At 38.0% G+C, this 21,564-nt stretch overlaps 1 protein-coding gene across 18 annotated transcripts in view; it reads right to left on the bottom strand.

The window, feature by feature from the left end:
• Positions 1–21,564, bottom strand: part of PTPRD (protein tyrosine phosphatase receptor type D) — a 541,446-nt gene that overhangs the window by 410,824 nt on the left and 109,058 nt on the right. For all 18 annotated transcript variants that reach the window (XM_061132759.1, XM_061132767.1, XM_061132761.1 and 15 more), the window contains exon 2: positions 14,011–14,177. In XM_061132759.1, coding sequence (XP_060988742.1) covers positions 14,011–14,074 — 64 coding nt within the window. In that variant the 5' untranslated portion in view covers positions 14,075–14,177. The remainder of the gene's footprint in view (positions 1–14,010; positions 14,178–21,564) is intronic.

The following is a 21,564-nucleotide window of genomic DNA, read 5'->3' as shown; positions in this document are numbered from 1 at the left end:
TGATGACAGTGTGGATCAAAGTGTTATTTCTGAGCATTGCTGCTGGATCAATGGTGCTTTCTTGTGAAGAGTTTCATTTTGCTTTTGATTTATGAGTGCTGAGACAGTACAGAGGACATCAATACTAGAAGCACCCATGAAGTGATCAAATTCACCATGATTTTTCTGCTTTTGCTTGCCTTTATGAAACCAGTATCAGGCTTCAATACCCATGATTACAAACCTGTTTCTTTACAGATCGTGTTACAACATTCCCATCAAACATAACACTTCCCAACACTTTTTATCCTAAGATGTTCATAGCTCCAAATGTCAGGCTCACAGTGCAATGAAAACTATCCCACAGCTGATAAATTATTCATCTGTCAGGAGTTTACAATCTGAAGTGGCACTGAACAGCCGAGGACCTGAAGCACCCCCCAAAGACATAAAGCATAACAACATGCAAAGATTATTCTGCATAAATTCTAAAGGTTAAGTGCTATTAAACATCTCTGTTTATTAAGAGACTGCTCCTTGAACTTATTTTTTCTAATTAATCTGCTCCCAATAAACATTACTAACAAAGTAAAGTGCTAAAAGAGACTAATCAAACACATAGCTTTCCCCGGGCTAATCCCACCAGGTTAAAACAAGGTCTTCTGCTGATAAATATTCTCTAGTCCCCACTATTTTTAGAGGAGAACTTGTGTGTAAGGGCACAAGCAGAGGTCATGACCATGACCCTCAGTCCAAAGCTGGCTCACTGCATGGGTCTGTAAACACAGTTTTACTGTAACACCACGTCTCCCACATATTTATGAATTGTCTGTGGTTGTCTTCTTCTTGTAACACAGAGTTGAATAGTTGTCACAAAGACTGCTTGGCTCACAAAATAAAAAAAGAAAAATGTTTACTATATGGTCCTTCACAAAAACCATTCATTGACCTCTGGTCAAAAGGCATGCAAAAATGTGGAAAGGTTTCAGAAGTTTACCACTAGATCGGGCTTTAACTGGTGTATATCAGCATGTTCATCTCCTCAAGAAAGGACTGCCGTTAAACACTTGTTATCTAGAATGCCATCTGTGGTACGGAGCCAGAAGAGAAAAAAGAATAAATGACAGGTCCAAGCTAGCTCCTCAAAGCTGATAGGTGTTTCATTTTGTTGACAATAATCACTAGTGGTCCAGTCATCTATTGCTGTGTTTCAAACCACCTCAAAACTTGCTTAAGGGAAAGATTTCTCTGCCCAGGATTCTGCCTTGCAGGCTTCAGTTGGGTGGTTCTCCTCAACTCATTTGAGATCACTCTCCTGGCACCAGGAGGGGACTGGGCTCCAGCTAGAATACGTGGAAGGCCACAATATGTGCAGGCCTTCTGGGCAGTTCTTTCTTTCCATGGGGTCCCTCCAGCAAAACAGCTGGGCATCTTTCTACGATGACTCCAGGCACCACAGAGTGGACATGGAAACTCCCAGACTAAAAAGGGTTAAGCCCAGGACAAGTACAGCATCTTTGCTGCAGCACTGTATTAATCAAAGCACTTCAAAGAAACAAGCCCAATTCAAGGGGAGGAGAATCTGACTCCACCTTGAAAGAAGCTATAAAATAGTTTGTCCATGATTCCCAATCTACCAGAACACGACTAAGAAGATGATCGCACCATGCTTACGGTGGTTAAAATCATGCTTAAAGTCACAACTTACTGCTGACAATTTCAATTCAAATTGGCAGATGCGAGCAACAACAAAGCCTAATGCTAAGTGAAAATCATTTTATAATACAATACTAGTTGCACGGATGCAAACATTTCCAAATTGATAGTATTTTCTTTTTTAATTCAAACAGGACGGAAGCCTTCTTAAAAGTCATTCAATGGTTCTCCAGTTCTTACACAGTGCATAAACTATGGATATGGTGTAATCTTTCCTCGGTGATTCTGAATCCTCACTCTGCTATGAATGAAGTTCCAGCACTACAGCAGTGGAGATGGGCCTCTGGCATCTCCCTTGGTAGTGACAACCCTTTGTCCACTTGTCCAGGTTTCTGGTCACTAAGCATTTTGTTCTTATGCCTGCTCTTTTTAATTGCTCTGCCTCTTCCACAGACAAAGCTCAAGAGAGCTGAATTCTAGGGCTTTCTCCATAACCTTCTCACCTTTTTGCTCCAGGCAAGTCATCTGTTCTGACCCTTGGTTCCTTTTATCTGAGAAGTGACTGATGCTAAAGCCGAAGCTCCAGTACTCTGGCCACCTGATGCAAAGAACTGATTCATTGGAAAAGACTCTGATGCTAGGAAAGACTGAAGGTGGGAGGAGAAGGGGATGATAGAGGATGAGATGGTTGGATGGCATCACCGACTCGATGGACATGAGTTTGAGCAAACTCCAGGAAGTTGGTGATGAACAGGGAAGCCAGGCATGCTGCAGTCCATGGGGTCGCAAAGAGTCAGACACGACTGTGCGGCTGAACTGAACTGCAGATGATAAAAGGTGTGCTCCCTATTCCTAGAGTATTCAGGAATGAGGTAAGATATAAAATGTTTAAAAATTATACAAGGGGATGGTATTTTCATGATCACTGCTATGAGATAAAATTGGATTTTATTACTAAAACAAAGTAAAATAAAAATAATATATTAACAAAATTAATATACTATAAAGCAACTTGTTGATGTAATAACAATGGCTAATATTTATTTAGTGTTTACTATGTGTAAGGTATAGTTCTAAGCACCTTACATTGGTTAATATTTAATTTTCACAGCAACCCTACAATTATCATGTGATACTCTAGACAACAAATTGAGACATAAAGAAATTAGGCAATCAGTTCCTGGTTATACAGATATTAAAGAGAAATCAGATTTAGCTTTATCAGTTTGCATAGCTAATTTCAAGACCTCACAAAATGCCTAACGTATTTCTGACAAAATTTCCCCCTTCTGTTAGAAGGGCAGAATCTCCTTCTTATAGTCTCTGCACCAGCATTCTGTACCAGAAAAGTGAGAAGTATAAGTTGTTCAGTTGTGTCCAACTCTTTGCGACTCCATGGACTGTAGCCCGCCAGGATCCTCTGCCCATGGAATTCTCTAGGCAAGAATACTGGAGTGGGTTGCCATCTTCCCAACCCAGGTGTTGAACGCTGAATCTCCTGCATTGCAGGTGGATTCCTTACAGTCCTAGCCACCAAGGAAGCCCATCCTGCACCAGCACTTACACATTATTACTGTTCTTAACCAAGGGTCTCTCTTTGCCCCTCAGGGAACATTTAGCAATATCTAAAGGCTTCTGGTTGTCACAACTGGGGGCTAGAATGTTACCGGGAATAAGCCAGGGATGTTGCAACACAGTCTACAATACTCAGGGCAAACCCCACCCGACACAAAGAATTACCCAGCCCAAAACGTCAACAGGGTTAAGCTTGACAAACTCCGGGCTACACTGATGGCACAAATATAGCAAGGAGAGATTTAACTGCGTTCAGCAGATAAGTTATAAAACAAATCTATGACATGGATGCTTTCTTTAATATGCTTTATTTGTTGCTGCTCAAGGTACTGCTTCATTCCTTGAGCTGAAAATCATCTCAGCTATGAGAAAATGCAAGGTAATTGATTTCTACATACATCAGGCAGGTTGGTTTATACAATGGGATAAAGATGAACCTTTACTGAATACCTGCCATGCATCAGGTATTCACAGCACTTCACATACAGGATTTCATTTGAATCTCACAGCAACTTGCAAGAGCTATGAGCATCCCCAAATGGTCAGAAGAATTGAGAAAAGTGTTCAAGGTAAGCAGAGGAACCAGAATTTAAGCCAAATCTGGTTGCTAATCCCGGGTACTATTTGAGAGAAAACACATTTAAATTATAGTTTAGTAATCCTTAATTTATTTATTACCTTATAATTCCCCTGGGCTTAAAACCAAGTCCAATATGTTAAATCACATAAGCAATAGATTTCCTCCAAATAAAAGAAGTTTACCAGGAAAAAGTTAATTAAAATTATTTCACCTATATAGAGGACATACTTTCCATACAGGAATCACTTACAAATCCTATTGCTATGTGGTGGTGGTGTAGTTGCTAAGATGTGTCCAACTCTTGTGAGCCCACCAGACTCCTCTGTCCATAGATTTTCCAGGCAAGAATACTGGAGTGGGTTGCCATTTGCTTCTCCAGGGGATCTTCCCAACCTAGGGATTGAACCCAGGTCTCCTGCACTGTAGGCAGATTCTTTACCAACTGAACACCAGGGTTCTTAACTAAATGGAACCATATAGATGAAAGGCCTACAGAACCTCCCCTCTTCCCTGCAAAGGTGTGTTGGCCATCACTTTCCAATTAAGAAAAAGCTCTGCTTTTCATATGTACCTCCTTAATCCCCTCCAGCTATGGATATTGATGGACTGTAGACTTCACTGCATTTTTCCATGCAGAAATATCATCTGCTTCAAAAGAAAAACAAATTATGCCAGAACTAAAGAGCTAAAGGCAGATTATTTTTGCTCTTGTTAACTAAAGGTTTCAGTGTCCAAAGTCTACATGGATGGTACAAAGGAAATTTCAGTCGAGGAGCTTAGAAAATGAATTTAGAACCTAATCAGAGATTGCACCAACCCTTCAATGAACTATTTGAGAAAGAAACATTTACTTTGTCCCAGTAGAGGACAGTGTGCCCAACTAAGGTTTCATAGATAGATATCCCAAGGACACATGTGTTTCTCACATACTGGAGCAATCCAACACCTTTTAAGGCCCATAAGGGCACAAGGTCTAGCCCCACCCTGCTCTCCAGCCTCCTCACCCACTGTGCCTCAGACCCTTGGGTCTTATTTTGTCCTCTGAACACAGGAGGCTTCTTTCCTTCAGGCTTTTGTGAATCACTGTTCTATTTGCCTGGATGCCCCGAACTCTACTTTTTCACAGCTGGTGGCTCCCCATCACTCAGCTTCAGTGATCTTTCTCACTAAGCAACACCTTCCTTGATAGAAAATGAAGAAATGCCCTGTCTCCTCCCCTAATACCCCCCTTAGTCTCACAGCACATCAGCCTGTTTCATTATCTCTGATGCATTTATAACCATCAAAGCCACGCTCTTCATTTATCTCTTGCTCATAACCTTGTGCTGCACGCTTCTCTCCTCCCTGCCCAGCGCTTCTCCAACTAGAATGTAAATTCTGTGATAACAAGAACCAGGATACAGCTTGTTTGGGGCACACAGCAGGCATTTACTGAATGAAACATTAATTTTAAACTAAACATTTTGATTTAAATTTACTTTTAAAGGATACACATTGACATTAAAGAGGTGCTCTTTGTAACAACCTAAAATCACTACAGCTGAAAGCAATGAATACCTTCCCTTAGTCTTTTTTTTTTAATAGCTAACACTTTTATTAATAGGTGGTTGCAGTGACTGTTTTGAAAATCAAGTTGTAAACTTTTGTTACCAATTAAAATGAGGTTCACAAAAATCTTAACTTAACCAGATATAAAACAATTTAAAAATCTTTAAAGGTGTACTGAGAAAAAACAGGCTCTTTTTAAAACATGTTTGTCATTACCAAAAATATCTGTCTTTAGGTAAAAATAAAAAGTCCCATGCTGCATAAATAATATAGATAGTTCTAGTGATCTGGTCAATGGTCAAAATGCAGAACTTAAGGTCTGCAATTTTTTTATTGGTAAACAACCAACCACAATATATTTTTCTCTCATTCCTTTATGAAGTGAAGTGAAGTGAAAGTTGCTCAGTTATGTTCGACTCTTTGCGACCTCATGGACTATAAAGCCCATGGAATTCTCCAGGCCAGAATACTGGAATGGGTAGCTGTTCCCTTATCCAGGGGATCTTCCCAACCCAGGGATCGAACCCAGGTCTCCTGCATTGCAGACGGATTCTTTACCAGCTGAGCCACAGGGAAGCAATTCAGCAAAAACAACAAACAAAGGAAAAACTAAGAGAGAAAATAAACTACTGGAACATATTTAATCAGCTCGTTTTACTTCCCGCACTTATAGCCCAAAAGTAACGTGTTATACACTACTTTTTAAATATGAAAATATAAGTACTTAGTATATTTTAATGTCACATTTAATAACTGTAGTATAAAGAACTGTCAGAACACTATACTGTATCTATACAAAATCCATCACATATTGTAAAGTAAATTTAAAAACTTTGTTAGAGAACAAAAACTAAACTGAAATACCTTTTCTAGTAAGGTTTTAAAGTTCATTCACAGTTTTAAACTGATTCTGGATTCCAAGGTACTTTTTTTTTTTTTTTTTTCACAAATACATTAATCTAAAGGTAAGTTTAAATAAAATTGTCTGAACAACCAAAAAGAGAAATTATAAGTATGAACAATGATGTATTTTGGGGGAAAAGGACATGCTAAAAATAAAGAATTACATGTCCCTCATTAGCTTTTTCTTTCACTCAGAATTATGATAATCTGTTGTTGGTTCAAGTTTTAGGAGAATGTATCTCAGTAAAATCAACTCCCCCTCCCCCCCCAAGTTTCAAGGCCATCTGGTCTTCCTAACTGCCATCCCTCTTCTCTCCTGCTTCCCATCTTTTCTCTAACTTTCAACAAGACTCTTAAAAGATCGCAAGGACATTTTTGCTGGCCTGGCTCCAAAAGACTTTTCCACCCCTGCTACCACCACACTGCTTCTTTTTCACATCTTTCTCTGTTACTCCTCCAGCTGTCCTTGGAATGAAAACCAAGACACTGAACAAGTTCTAAAGCCTCGCATTAAATAGCCCTGCTTACTTGTATATTCTTATTTGATTACTTCCTCCTCCTCACCACCTGGGACCCAGTTACATCCATTCTTTCAAGTCCCCAGAATACAGGAGGCTGTCCCTGTCTAGCTGTATAGAAGTTTCCTGAACGTTAACAGCTCTTTCAGATGTAGTTAACTTCTATACACCCATCGAGTGCTAACTCAAAAACCATTCCCTCAGAGCGATGCATCTGATCTTCTTTATTAGAACTACACCTTAAAAAAAAAACACTGATGTGAAAACTAGTAAAATCTGTAGTTAATAGTATTGTGCTAATATTGACTTTCTGATTTTGATAATGTGCTGCAATTATATAAGACATTGTTATTGGGGAAATATGTGTGAAGTCTACATGGAAAATACTGTACAATTTTAATTTCTTTCAAGTCTAAAATTATTATTTCACAATAAGCAAAAAGATAAATCACTGCTTCAGAAACCTTTTTATTACTCTTCTGACTAGCTGAGACACTAACCTCCTTATTTTTTTCCCTCATAACATTTATCACCGAACATGTAAAAATTTTGAGATTAATCATCCCTCTATGGGGTAAGGATCCTATCTCTTTACCTCATCATTGTTTAGCCAGTAGTTACTGCAATACTTGACACAGGAAATATGTCCAATAAATTATTATTAAAGGGAGTATTAAATACATGAATGTACCAGTCAATGCCCTTTGGTGGCAAAACTGTATATATAATGATACAGATTTACAGTTTCAAAAGATACTGCTCAAATTATGACGTAATGGGATCATCAATGTTCTAAATATTGATCTAATGTTTAGATCTACATACATATGCTTCTAATTTGGAAATGATGCACATCGATGAGAAAAAAGCACAACAGCAACTAACAGTGAATATTTAATCCTATTCTTCAAAATACTTTATAAGCAGTTCTCTATTTAATCCTTATGATATCCATATCGAATGTATGCCATTTTTTCATCTTCATTTTACAGATGTGAAAATGGCCTACAGACTTGTAACTTGCACATGGGTCAGAACACCTATACAGCAGAGAGAAGATTTGAACACAGGGCTTCCCTTGTGGCTCAGCTGGTAAAGAATCTGCCTGCAATGCGGAAGACCTGGGTTCAATCCCTGAATGGGGAAGATCCCCTGGAGAAGGGAAAGGCTGCCTATTCCAGTATTCTGGCCTGGAGAATTCCATGGACTGTATAGTCCATAGGGTCGCAAAGAGTTGGACACGACTGAGTGACTGAGCGCACTCGGCTTCCACGTCTATATTCTTAAGCGCGACTTCTGCCTGGAGATAAAGCCTGGGAGCACTGCTTGAGAGAGTTTTCAAAAGTGAGTTATGAAATCTAAAGGAAGATTACACATTGACGTGGAACCACACGTCTTTAAATCTTTGTATCCCCACCATTACACATAAAGCTTTCCATGGAGCACATGCTCACTGTAGTGCTCTTTCTCTCTCTCTCTCACACACAAACACACACTGCATCACGAATGAATAAATACATCTAAAGCAAGCTAAGGAAAAGACAAAAAGCAAAATTATAGGTAAGAGAATCAATTTCCACCCGAGCACCAGTACTTCTGATTCTTTATTTCAAGACAGACGCTGGTTGGGAATTCTCTGAATTTACTGAAGCAGGACGACAAAGGCAGAAGAGTGGAGGCCCCCAAACAGATCAAACTTATTTGAAATGAATCAGGCAAATAGTAACTACATGATGAAAATTAAAGAAGCTAAGAATGTCCTGGGAAATAAATTAAGGAATCACAGAACAGTATAGTCAAATATCACCAGGCTATGAGCAGCAAGAAGCAATTCACAAATATTTCAGGTATTGTTCCATCTGTCAAGCTTAAAGGCCTCATCACAAGAAGAGATCAGAGATAACAAATATGTCGCATCTTGGACTAAAAATAAAGCAAGTCCCTCTATACACAATAAAATGCTTTGAAGTATACACATTTGTTGATTGTGTGACATATTCTTAACCTTACTAGGAAGGTACAGCTCTGCTGGGAGCAATTAATTGAGAAAGCTACAGAAAACTCTGCAAAGGGTAAGTGAAATAGTTGGAATACTTTTCTTGCTGCAGACAGCTGGATGGTGCTAATTTAGCTACTTTACTGTGAGGGGAGGAAGGAGGGGGGAGCAGTAAGGTTTTTTGTATTTTACCACACCTCTGCAAATTCAGAGAAAAGGAAAACAAGGAAGGCATTGATAAGCATGGAAAATGAACTGGCTTTCTTCCTGCTCTCCTCAATGAGCACGTCTATTCTAACTGGCCCAAGGAACCGGTACACTTTTCATTCAGGTGACATACATCAAAGGGAATCTAACCAGAAAGCTGCGCTAAGCAGCAGTTTACCTTTTGTTTTTCAAATAGCTTTACTGGAATATGATTCACAGACACACAGATCACCCATTCAAAGTGTCCCACTTCAATGGTATTTTGTACCTATATATCCAATTTGTACCAGCACCCCAATCTAATTTTAGAACATTTTCATCATCGCTAGCAATTAATACATTTTAATAGATGATTAAATGGCTTGTGATCTAATTACTCAATACATGCAAGCATATATACATATATCATACATACCTAAACACTCATAATCCAAAATAAAAACTAAAGGACATTTCTGAAGAGCTATGAATGCTCTCAGTGAAATGGCCCTGTCTGCTGGAAGGAAGACATTTTTATGACAGAAAAAAGACAGTCTTTCCATTCCTTACTTCATTTTGGTGATCTAACTACTTGAGTTAGGCTTCTTTGCAGAAGTAATTGCGACAAAATGCAAAAGGAATCATTTGCCCTGCCCTTCAAACTAATAATTTTCCTATTTTTTAGGGTTTTTTTTTTTCTGAAGAATAATTTCTGCCCATATCAAAAGCCACTTAGTCTCTTCATTACTATGCTTACTTCCATCTCTAGCTTTCTGGACCAGGGGGCCCATATTTTCCTGTATTTGGTTACATTAAATATCTCCAGCTCCTTCTGAGCAGCTCAAGAAAATTCATTACAGGAAGCAACAAAACAGGAAGATGGAAACACTTTCCATTATCCATTAGACCCAAGCCAAATTAATTTTAAATTGGTAATATCTTAAGCTTGGAAAAGCAGATATGCTTCAAATTTTTCCCTCTTGATCTTCAGATTAACTCCTAGAACAGAGTTTATAAGAGTTGCCTATGTATAGGACTTTTTTTTTTTTTACAGAGAGGCAAGCTGGGGACTTTAACATACTGCAGGAAAATCTGGTTTATCAATCATCCAAATTTTGATAATCTGTAGATCAAATTTAAATAATTTTAGCACAGTACCTAAATACAAGTGCTCAATAAAAAATGTTAGCAGAATGTTTTTGAATAATAATAGATAACACTTAGTAAGTATCCACTGTGTGTTATCTGCTGATCTGTGTTTTACATTAATTCATTTCATCCTCAATAAACCCAAGAGAAGGCACTATACTATGCCATCACTATCATCACTCATCATCCACATTTTTAAGATAGGAAACGGGCAAAGAATATGAGGCATCATGCTCCAGGTTACAAAAGGACAGCCAGAATTTAAAACCAGACTCTGGTTTCAGAGCTTGCTTTACTGAGTACCACCCTATGCTGCCCATCAGAAAACAAGCAAGGAAGAAATGGTCATCTAACAATACCAATGTCAGTCTATTCTCTAATGCCAAAGAAATAATGCAGTTACACTGGACAGAGAGATACACTACCAGAGGGGGGATAAAAGAAGCCTAGTTGCTTTCATATAGGACAGAAGTACTGCAAGTTGATGTGGACTACAGGAAGGTTCATTAACAGCAAGAAGGAAAATGAGGGTGTGTTCACCATCTGAGACAGCAAAGTGGCAAAAAGCAGCAGAAAAAAAGATGAACAAAACCATTTTAGGAATTCATCTGTCGACAGTGGTGTTTATAATAAAGATCCAGTAACACTCAGGTCCAATGACAGTGGTCAAAAAGCATAAACTTAGGTCTAGAATGTAAATGATTTCATTGTAGTGAAACCAGTTTTATAAAAGAAGATCTAACAGCAGATCCTTGGTCTGTTTAGTTTAAAAAACTAACAAACAAAATGACTGGTAAATAGCGAACTAATACTAAATAAAATTATCAGAAACTACTACAAAAACTGAGCCAACAGAAAGATATTTACCCCAGGATTATATTAATATATTCTAAATTCATCTAGAATTTGCATGCATATTAACACCAAATTGACCTCAGTCAAACCACGACAGAAAACTGGTCAGCCTGGCATGAGGAAGGGATACTCTTCTTACTGAGAGAGAAGTCCCACTTGACTCTTCCCTGAGACCACAGCTCTGCTATGTGTATGTGCGTTCAAGAAGCAATAAGCGACAGCATTTCAAGTGTTACACACATAGGACAAAAAGAAACAGGATCCATGCACACATCTAGTCATTAAAATAATAGTGGAGATTGATCAGGCACTTTAAATAGGCACTGCAAAAACTATAAATTTCTGCTGAAGGGATATTATCACAATTTTTCAACCTGGGTTTGAACCAAGGCTCATGAGAGCTCTTCTACTAAATGCAACATCACACTAGCACTTTGCTATGGTGTTCCATACAGTAGATTATAAACCTAACTTCATGGCTCTTTAGAATTAATCATTTCTAAAGGGAGGGAGTTGAACACATAGAGTTAACATACTTCACCAGAATGGCTTCTTTCCACTCCCAACCTATCATATCATCCCTTCTTCAAAAGAGAATAATATTAAAAAAAAAAATTATTCCATAGTAACTGAATGGCTTTGACAAGCTACTATTAAATTTTGAAACATAACTCCCAATCCCTTGTACAAATATAAAATACAGTTAGGAAAGGGGGAAAAAAAATAGCTGGATGTTCTAAAGAAATCAGAGAGGAACAAATCAGTGACCCCGGTAATACAAGCCTGAGAAATATCATCTTTATATGATGGTGAAGAATAAATTTTTTCTTCATTGTAACTTCTATCTTGATTTTTTTTTTTGGTGTTTTAAGTGATGCTAGTGGCACAATTTAATGGCGTACAGTCTAAATTCTATTTTATCCATTGGTCTTTAAACATTCTTAGTGGCTAAAATTATATCTCAGGCTCTATATGTGTTTACATGCACCATGAATATCCTCCAGTAGATTACTAGAAATGTTCTTTCTTCTTTTACAATGTACCTAAAAAAAAAGGCTGATTCTTCATTTCCCCAGGAATACTCAGGTTATATATGTTATTCAACAATGGCAAAAGAATGTATTAAAGGGAAAATATCCTAAAGTAAGTTTGAGGAGACGCAGAACACTAAACAAAATTAATTTAGCAAAGAAGAAGCCTGCCCCTCCTTGTAGTGTAAAGGGAAGAGTGAGAGAGAAAGGATTATTTTCCAGATTACATCTTGAGATTGAAAACTGGTATCACATAAATATATAACATGGTAAATATCTTAATTTAATGAATAATCACTTATTTCTTGCTTAAGACTCTACTGGATAAGAAACGTGAGGAAAGAGCGGAAGAGAAAGAGAAGAGGCAGAACAAGAGGAGGAATAGTAGATTGTCTTTAAAAGATAATTTAAAATTTTAAAAGTGCTTGTTCTTCAGTGCTTGATATCTGTCTGCCACTTTTCACCAGAGAATTAAGCAAAAGCAAAACTTTTCAGTAGAAGAATATGCTTACTTATCTGGAACAATAACTTCACGGATATATGATAACTAGGTGTAGTAACTTAGAGAAAATCTCTGAGATCTGATATTAAAGTGAATTCCCACGGTCTTAATATGCTTTTGCCAAAAATTAACAACTGTAGAACAACTTATTTTTTCACTTCTAGCCACAACAGAGAAATAAAGCCATATGCCTTATTTCTTTAATACACTAAATTTAGATTTCAATGTTAAAATAGGTTTTGACATAAATGGCTTTAAAATAACACAAGCGTCTTTCATTTGGGTCTTTTCCCAGTTAATTATTTTCTGGCATTGTACTAGAAATTCCTTGGCTTCACCTTAAACCAGCACTCCCAAGTGCTAATTAGGAGACTATATACATTATTAACCAGAGATTGTTGTGTTTAAAACATGTATGTTCCATATGTATCCTATTATTAACAATATTCCTCTCACTCCTGGAAAGCTCTCTTTAAAAATTAGAGCCCCTATTTAAACAAAGAAATTGGCTGCTATTGAGGAAATTCTTGTTGAAATGCAATTAATAGGTAAGGGCCAATATGACACAGGATCGCTGTCTTTGAAATATCTTTAACATGAATCAAGTTTAATCTGAAATAGTCAGTGTAAGGAAAAGTTAACAACTACAGATATTACACATTTTGATAGTACCAAGGGGCCTCCAAAGAGAATGATCAACTCTCATAAAAGCTAAACCACTGCCAAGAATGAGACATGTCGGTGAATGCAAGCCAGATCTGCCTTTTTCCAGTACTGTCTCTTCCCCAAAAGCCGAAGGACAGATGGAGAAAGAAACATACCTAAACAAGGTATGCCTAATGACTTCTGAATTACAAAGAAGATATGATCTTCTCATTAACTAGCAAGCTAATTGACCACAATCTCAGCTTCAAAAATTGAGTCCCATAATCCAAACTTTGGGGTCTGGATGCCACAGAATTCTCCTCACACTTCCACACTCTTCATCCAGCCACAAAGTTGTCAGTTCTGCTTGATTTGTTTGAATACTGTACTCCACGACAGCTGTCGGAAACGGTACATTAGAACAGCTGCTATGACAGCTACAAGGGCTTGGAAGTTTAATTGGGCTCAATGTGACATTGTGCATTTTTCTAAACATAGCAATAGCCACAAAACTAAAGAAATTTCTAATGGGTCTGAGCAATGTTTACTTATTGGCACCAACAACTGGTTAATCCCAGTCTGGGTTCTATCATTGGTCTCATAGTATCTTTTGCCACTGGGCTGTTAAGAGTATCAAAAAAAAAAAAAAAAAAGCCAAACAGTAGGAGCAGTTAGATGCACAAGAAAAAGGGCATTAAGCGAGAGGAAATGGTAAGGAAGTCACATCAATAATCTCTCTGAAAGGCTGGCTGGTAGCCAAGGAGGATCCCAGTGTCTCAGGATTTACTTCCAAAGGAAATATATTCAGCAACCCTGAGCATGGTGCCAACTGCAAACAAAACCACTCATTATTTCCCAGCCCCCCAGGGAAGGGGAGGATGGCTTACTCTCAGCATCCGCGTGGAGGAAGAAGGCAAGGAGCAGCAGCAATGGCCTGGCTATGTGCACCATCCTGCAGCCTGGCACCGGCACACACTGGCAGCTTGGAATCACTGCCTCAGAAGCCGCAGCAAGTCAGGCTGATCTGAAATTTCAGCTGGAACACTTTCAGAGCCTGTGAGGGGAGCGGTAGAGGGAAGAAAGGGAAGAAAGACAAAGACACTTAGACTCTCACTCTTTTCACCTTATCCCATCACAACCACCATGAGAGATGCAAACCACTGTATGTAGCCCATAAACTGTAACCGTGATGCCTTTGTATTAGGAAGCAAACAACCTGGTTTGTGAAATGAGGCAGCCCAAGCTTATCTTATTCCCATGTTCAGGTCATCTTGGAGCCAACCATTTTGAATTTTACTCTCTGCTCAGGCCACCTTTTGGGCAATGCTTTATGAGAAGAAACTGTCACCTCTTAGGAAATAGTACATGAATACATCGGTGGAAGAAAGCACATCAATGCTATGTGTAAGATTTAAGAGATGCTCCACCATGCAGGATAGAAGTTTATTACTGGCAGAATAATGGAAGTTGCTTTCTTGGCACCAGGTGAAATGACAGTGTTAATTCAACTTCTCCAGCTAAATAGTAGAGGTTAGAATGTTTTACACCAGCACATTTGGCTTCTTCCCTAAAGACACATCACATTTAGGTCTAGTTTGGCTTCAATAAGTCAAAACAATAGCTAGCATAAGCCACTTTGATTTAACAGGATGTTTATATGCCTCCTGGGCAAGGGCTTAGTTTTCTCAATCTTCTATGTAAAATCAATAAGCCACAGACTGCTTTTACAGAGCCTACTGCGGGCAAAACTGAGAACTGCACTCACATGTGCACCTCGAGATACACAAAGGAGTCAGATTTCACCCTCTGTGATTTTCCAGTTTAGGAGGGAAAACAAGCCAGGTACCTTGGATGATGAGTACAAGTTAATACGTGATTAGTGCCAGGGAGGAAAGCAAATAATGCCATGGAATACAGGGAGCAGGAATGACATCATGGAAAAAGCGGTGTCTCCAACTGGACCCCAGAGCACTGGCAGGATTTACCAAAAGAAAGGCAAGGCATTCCAGGAATTCTAAGCAAAGGCAGGGCAGTGAAAAAGGAACTCTGGCAAAGGTGAGTCACCTGGCTGGCCTGGATCAGACTTCCCAGATATCTATATGCATCAGAACCACCTGGCAAGCTTTCACCAAGGCACCCTCCCACCAGAGTTTGTGATGCAGTAGGTCTGTGGTGGGGGTCCGAGAACCTGCATTTCTAATGAGTTTTTGAAAGATGCTGAAGCAGCTGACACCAGGTCCACACTGACACTACAGGATTGGCGTGATGGATCCATTAGGAAACCAAAAGAGGGTGAGGCAAAACACAATGGCTCAGGCTTAAAAAAATAACAGATCATGGAAAGCCATGGATACCAACCTAAGTCAACCAGCCTTTTTGCAGCAAACCACAAAGGGGATCATTTAATGTTTTGGAGAAGAACAATATAGGATGAAGCTTTGAAAAGATTAAGTGACAGCTGAATGTGGGATGATTTACAGAACACTATTATCAAGAGTCACAAGTAAGAAGTAACACAGACCATAAGAGTGATGGTGGTCCTGGTGGGAATAGAAAAAATGGAAGTGATGACTGACTGGCTCTAAGCAACAATTTGAAGTATGGCTCTTTAGGTAATAAATAATAGTTCCTACAGTACCTTTAGTAAATTGAGCACAACATTTTACACAGAGTAGGCCCTTAATAAAGAAAGAAGGCATTTTTAACATTATTGCTTTCTCTTTCACTGTAAGAGTAACTTGGGAAAGACAATCAGAACATGTTTGCCCATGAAACGGTATACATCTAAGTTTTGCATGTTGGAATATATGGAAACACATACAAAACTTGTGACAAAATACTAGAGATATCCAGAAATAACCTAGAAACTCAAAATAACTTGTACTTTAAAAAAGAATTGCAATACAGATACTATAGTGCGTCTTTTATGAAACTGAGCATGAGAATAAAATTTTTTCTAAAAAGATACTATCCTTTTCAGTGCTATACATGAATAGTGTGAATGCAAGAAATACAAAACTAAAAGGAAAGGAGTGAATCATTCTAAGTACCATTCCGTTAGATAGCCTTTTTTTTCTTTTCAACAGATTTGTGGGTGGCATGAAGAATCAAATTGTACGTTGAAATGCACATACTTGAAACCAAAAGCTAGCCAGCTGCTCCAAATCAGCTATTGTTATCAATCTTATTTGGAAAACAAGTTATCAAGCAGTTCACAGCTATCAAATGTTAAAATTCTCCAAACTTCATAGTAGAAGTGCTAAAGGAACCAGCTCTTCCCCTGCCCCCCTTTCACCACTCCCATCCTCATGCCAGCATTTCAAATGACAGCAAGTCCAGGAGACATCAGTCCTGTCAGACTCAATTTGTGTCTGTGCGAGCGTATCAGAGCCAACTGCTACATAATGCCTCCGTGCAATCTCAGAGATGGAGATGTATGAAAGGCTCTCTCAGGAAAGAGGTGATTTGGTTTTCCCCCTGCCCGACTAAAGGGCCATAAGAAGACTAAATTCTTCCCAATGAAGCTACAAATGTTACTTCTGGACTTGACACAGTGATAGGATCTAGAAATTGATGCAGATATGAACATACCTATTTTTACTTAAATAGGTTATGCCCTTGGCCGAGATATGACAAGAGGAAATCAGAGGTGTGAAGATAAAACCAGTTCTAGAGGTTCATTCTGGCCAATCTCTCTTCTGTATCTTGTTTATAACAGAAACTTTGCCAAAAGGAAAATGCTGGCTTGTGTATCAGTAAGATGGAATTTAAATTTTGGTACAAAAATGGGCAAAAGAGCTCTCCTATTTTAGATTTTTTTTTTTTAATGTGGGCCCTTCTTGAAGTCTTTATTGAATTTGTTACAACATCACTTGTTTTAAGTTTTTTTTTTGTTTGTTTGTTTGTTTTTGGCACAGAGGCTAAAATGTCTGATCTTAGCTCCCCAACTAGGGATCAAACCCACACCAGAAGGCAAAGTCTTAACCACTGGACTGCCAGGGACAAGAGGTTTTTAAGGAAACATTTTCAGTGTAAATAATGCAGATGAATCAATGTTACAAGTACTTTCAATTAGCCTAAAGAAAGTATAGCCAAGAACTCAGCAATAAAAACAGCAAGAAAGAGGGGGTTGGAGATACTAAAAGTACCATAGTCTAGTTTACATCACAAATTATTCTGCATCTGTCCAACAGCCCTCAGCAGAGGCTAACTCTGATTTTTAAGTACCCTGCCCTTTGTGTCTTTTATCAACTGGGAAAGGCAGATAAAACTGAACCAGCTAGATGAGCTGAACATAAAAATATTTAAAATTCCCTGGTTTCTTACTGCTCACAGCACAAAGATGTTAGCAATAATTTTGCTGATTTCCATTTTCTCTTCTATTATGTACATGTGTGGTTAGAGAAACTAACAGCTTAGAGGGCCAATGTATGCAATCTAATTTGAAATGTAACAATAATATACTTGCCCTGAGTCTTGAATTACTGCTTCAAGTGGTCTCATTAGCTGACACCTATCTAACCCTTTATCTTCAAGTTAACACTAGAACCCTTTTCTGTAATAAGTATATTCATATTCAGATTGATAAAATGCTTAAGGATTTTTTCAGCTTTCTGTATTGTTGGCATTTCTATAGATTATGTTAACAAAAGAGAAAAAAAGGCTTTAAAAAAATCTTAAAAGTTCCTAGAGAAATGGTGATTATAGGCGTTTTGGAGGAAATGTGCAAATCTTGCTATACCAGCAAGCAAAGAGGCTTTCAGGCATTAGCAGAGTTTTTCTTTGTTTTAACTTTTTATATTAGACTGGAGTGTAGCCAATTAACAAAATGCTGTGAAAATTTCAAGTGAACAGCAAAGGGATGCAGCCATACATACACATGTATCCATTCTCTCCCAAACTCCCCTCCCATCCTGGCTGCTACATTCAAACTGAGCAGAGTTCCCTGTGCTACAGAATAGGATCTTGAGGAACTACCAGCTTATGTCCAAAAAGACAAGCCAAGGTGATGAGGCTTCCAACAGTCAAATGCAGGAAAATCTGAGTGGCAAAATGAGTAACACCTGCAATTATCTGGGACACATCACATCAAACTACAAGAGTTTGTAATCTTAAAATTATTTTCAAAAATTAAACTGGTCAATCTAGGAGAAAGTTAAAGAAGCAAACTATTATTCTGAAAAGGGGGAGACAAAGGTAAATAATTAGGTTTTTTAAACCACCACAAGAACTTAATGCTGCTTTCACTAGAAACTAGATACTGTTTATCCCTATACATTTTGCTTCTTTCTGTCTTAAAATAACCCTATACTTTCAATTCTAGACATCTTAAAAGCAATAGTATGGTAATGGCATTTAACCTGAGCATATGCCCATTAAAGTAGGGAGATGGTGGGGTAAGGAGGAAATCTCTAAATGCTGTGACTTTTTTTTTATCACCTTCTCAAACAGATCAGGCCTCTATAAATTGACTAGGACAGATTTCCAATCATATAAGAGGGAAAAAAAATTCTGTAAGGAGGATGTGCTACCAGGGAACTCTGATTAATGAGACGAAAGCAGGGCTGGAGCAAACTTTGTGGTGAGTCTGGTAGAATGCTAAGGGTGCCCTGTGCATTTCCTGTCCCCTCAGTACACAGTGATAACACAAGAAAACAAAAAGAAAAAACAAAAATCAACGTTCAACACTTCACTTATTCATGAGGATTTTTCCAGCAGAAGACAGTCCCTTAAATATTTTTTCATGGTCTAGGACAAGAATCCTTTAGCACTATCCAATAAAACCTTATGTAAGATAGAAATATTCTTTATCTGCACTAATGACTGACCATATTAAACACAGCTAGTGGAACTGGGGAAGTAAACACTTCCCTGTATTTCAGTTTAAATATTCCCATGAGGATAGTGGGTGCCCCATTGTACAACTCAGACTGTAGCTTCATTTTTTAACAGCTCTGAACAGCACAGCTATAAACAATGCCTAGGTTGTGTGGGTTGAAAACTGAAACAATAAGGTGGGAATGTAGACCTTGGCTCCCAAATAATTAGACCCTAAGGATTCACTCTGTTAGACAAAGAAACTCACCCAACCTCTGGGTCACTCACTTTCCCATCCCTGACCCTCACCCTGGCAGAACAATTGTTACAGTGTTTCCAACTAATTCATATAATGTGGAATACCAAAAAGTGGTCAGGCATATAACTGAAAAAGGTCCAAATAGAAACACTGTAGTTAAAAGCAAAAAATGGCTATTTCATGTCACAGTTTTAAGTGTTACATTCCCGACTACTAGAAGATCCCTGTTTAGATATAACAGTAATGACAACTCTTGACAGCAAAGACACACCACATTTCATAGACGGGAAAGGCAAGGATACTTTTATACATCCATATAAAGTCATATGTATAATATTTATGAAATGGCCTCAGTCACTTAATTAATGAGGGATATGGAAAATGTATTCTTAAATACATGCAGCACCATGAGCCTCATTTCAACTATAGAAAACAGTGCTGAGACTTAAAAAGGGCAATAGAACAATGTCACTAAATTAAATAGAATGTCATTAAACACACCCAATATATCTCTGAATCTAAATATAAAGAATTATTTTTATAAAATAAACTCAACTCAAATTATACTCTTTCACATCACAGCACACCATGCCATAATTCTATTTTTCCCCAAACATGTATTCACAACAATAAATTGGGAGAAAAAAGCAAAAACTCAAGAAGGTTTATGAGATATTATGTATAAATACATAGTGATAACTTAATCATCTCATTTTGGGCTTAGACTATGACTTAGTCTGAAGACAGCTGGTAACTGTAAGTACATGACGACTCTGGTGAAATCAACTGGATTATAAGGACTGAACAGTAAAGCAAAGCTTATCAATATGGATACATTAATGACTTTTCATATGTTTAGTTTTGATACACAGCAAAGCCAATGGTCTCAGTGTCTGTAATTTCACTTTTCAAATTACTCCTGGTAGAATCTCTATAAGATTTCAAATAACTTTACATTTGAGGCACACATAAATATTAGTTCCTCTCAAAAATGGCAAAATGACATTATTAACTTTGATAGCTTCTTTCTCCTTCAGGAAATAAAAATGAAGTATGCCACAAGAAATGAACTGATAGAGAAGGGGAAAACAAGAAACCTCATCTCCCTGTCTACCTATTTTTTTTTTCTTTACAAATAGAAACATAATTCTGATTTGAAAAGTAGGATAGCTTTAGAAAAAGCATCTCATGTCTTCAAGTGATTCTTGTATGAGATAACTCTATCCAGTTTTATACAACACCAGTGAAAACTTAGGATGGAAAAGTTAAAATACAAGCCTATTCAAAATGCTGTTGGAGTCTGTTATTTGTTCCATTCTTCCTAAAATACACTTTAAAACTGAGAAATAGATCAATCTTACGTATAGACAGATATGTAACCAAGTCACTTCTTACCCAAAAAACAGAACACAGATTACATTACTCAATCTTCTGTTGTCATAGTTGTTGTCTAGTGGTTAAGTTGTGTTTGATTCTTTGCAACCCCATGGACTGTAGCCTGCCAGGATCCTCTGTCCTTGGGATTTGCCAGTAAGAACGCTGGAGTAGGTTGCCATTTCATTCTCCAGGGGATCTCCCTAACCCAGGCATCAAACCCACATCTCCCTGCATTGACAGGCAGATTCTTTACCTCTGAGCCATCAGGGAAACACTTTAATCTTTGGGTACTGCTAAACGGATGTGAAACCATCATTCCTAACTTATTACTCTTTTTCATTATATTAAAAAACAAGAGAGTATCTTTTTAATACATCAAAGTAATTTGTTTAAAATATATCTTACTTTTAAAATACATTATAAGTAATACAATTTTAGCTATTATGTCCATTTGTTTTATTTACATCAATACATAGTAAAAATCTAGCAGTACATGACAATTGTTTTACTTAATTACTATGAAAAGTAAATATTCAAATGAATGTTGTGGAGAATTTACCACTCCCTTTAGCAATCACTGGGGATTCCCTGGTGGCTCAGATGGTAAAGAATCTGCCTGCAACGTGGGAGACCCATGTTTGGTACCTGGGTTGGGCACATTCCCCAGAGAAGGGACTGGCAACCCACTCCAGTATCCTTGCCTGGAAAATACCATGGACAGAGAAGCCTGGCAAGCTACAAGTCCATGGGGCTGCAAAGAGTTGGACACGACTGAGTGACTAATACTTTAGCAATGATTACTTTTTTCCTTAGGATTATTTTTAAAACAAAGAGTCTTTTAATAACAGTATTTAATAGCTTTTAAACACTTCATTACTAGAGCTCAACAGAAACTGGTTTACCTACTCACAGGTGTTTGCTACTGCTGCTGCTAAGTCGCATCAGTCATGTCCGACTCTGTGTGACCCCATGGACGGCAGCCCACCAG

The sequence above is a fragment of the Dama dama genome, chromosome 29 (genome assembly GCF_033118175.1).
Source record: "Dama dama isolate Ldn47 chromosome 29, ASM3311817v1, whole genome shotgun sequence".
NCBI classification, from domain to species: Eukaryota; Metazoa; Chordata; class Mammalia; order Artiodactyla; family Cervidae; genus Dama; species Dama dama.
Note: the sequence above shows the minus strand (reverse complement) of the source record. Positions and strands in the feature narration are given on the sequence as shown.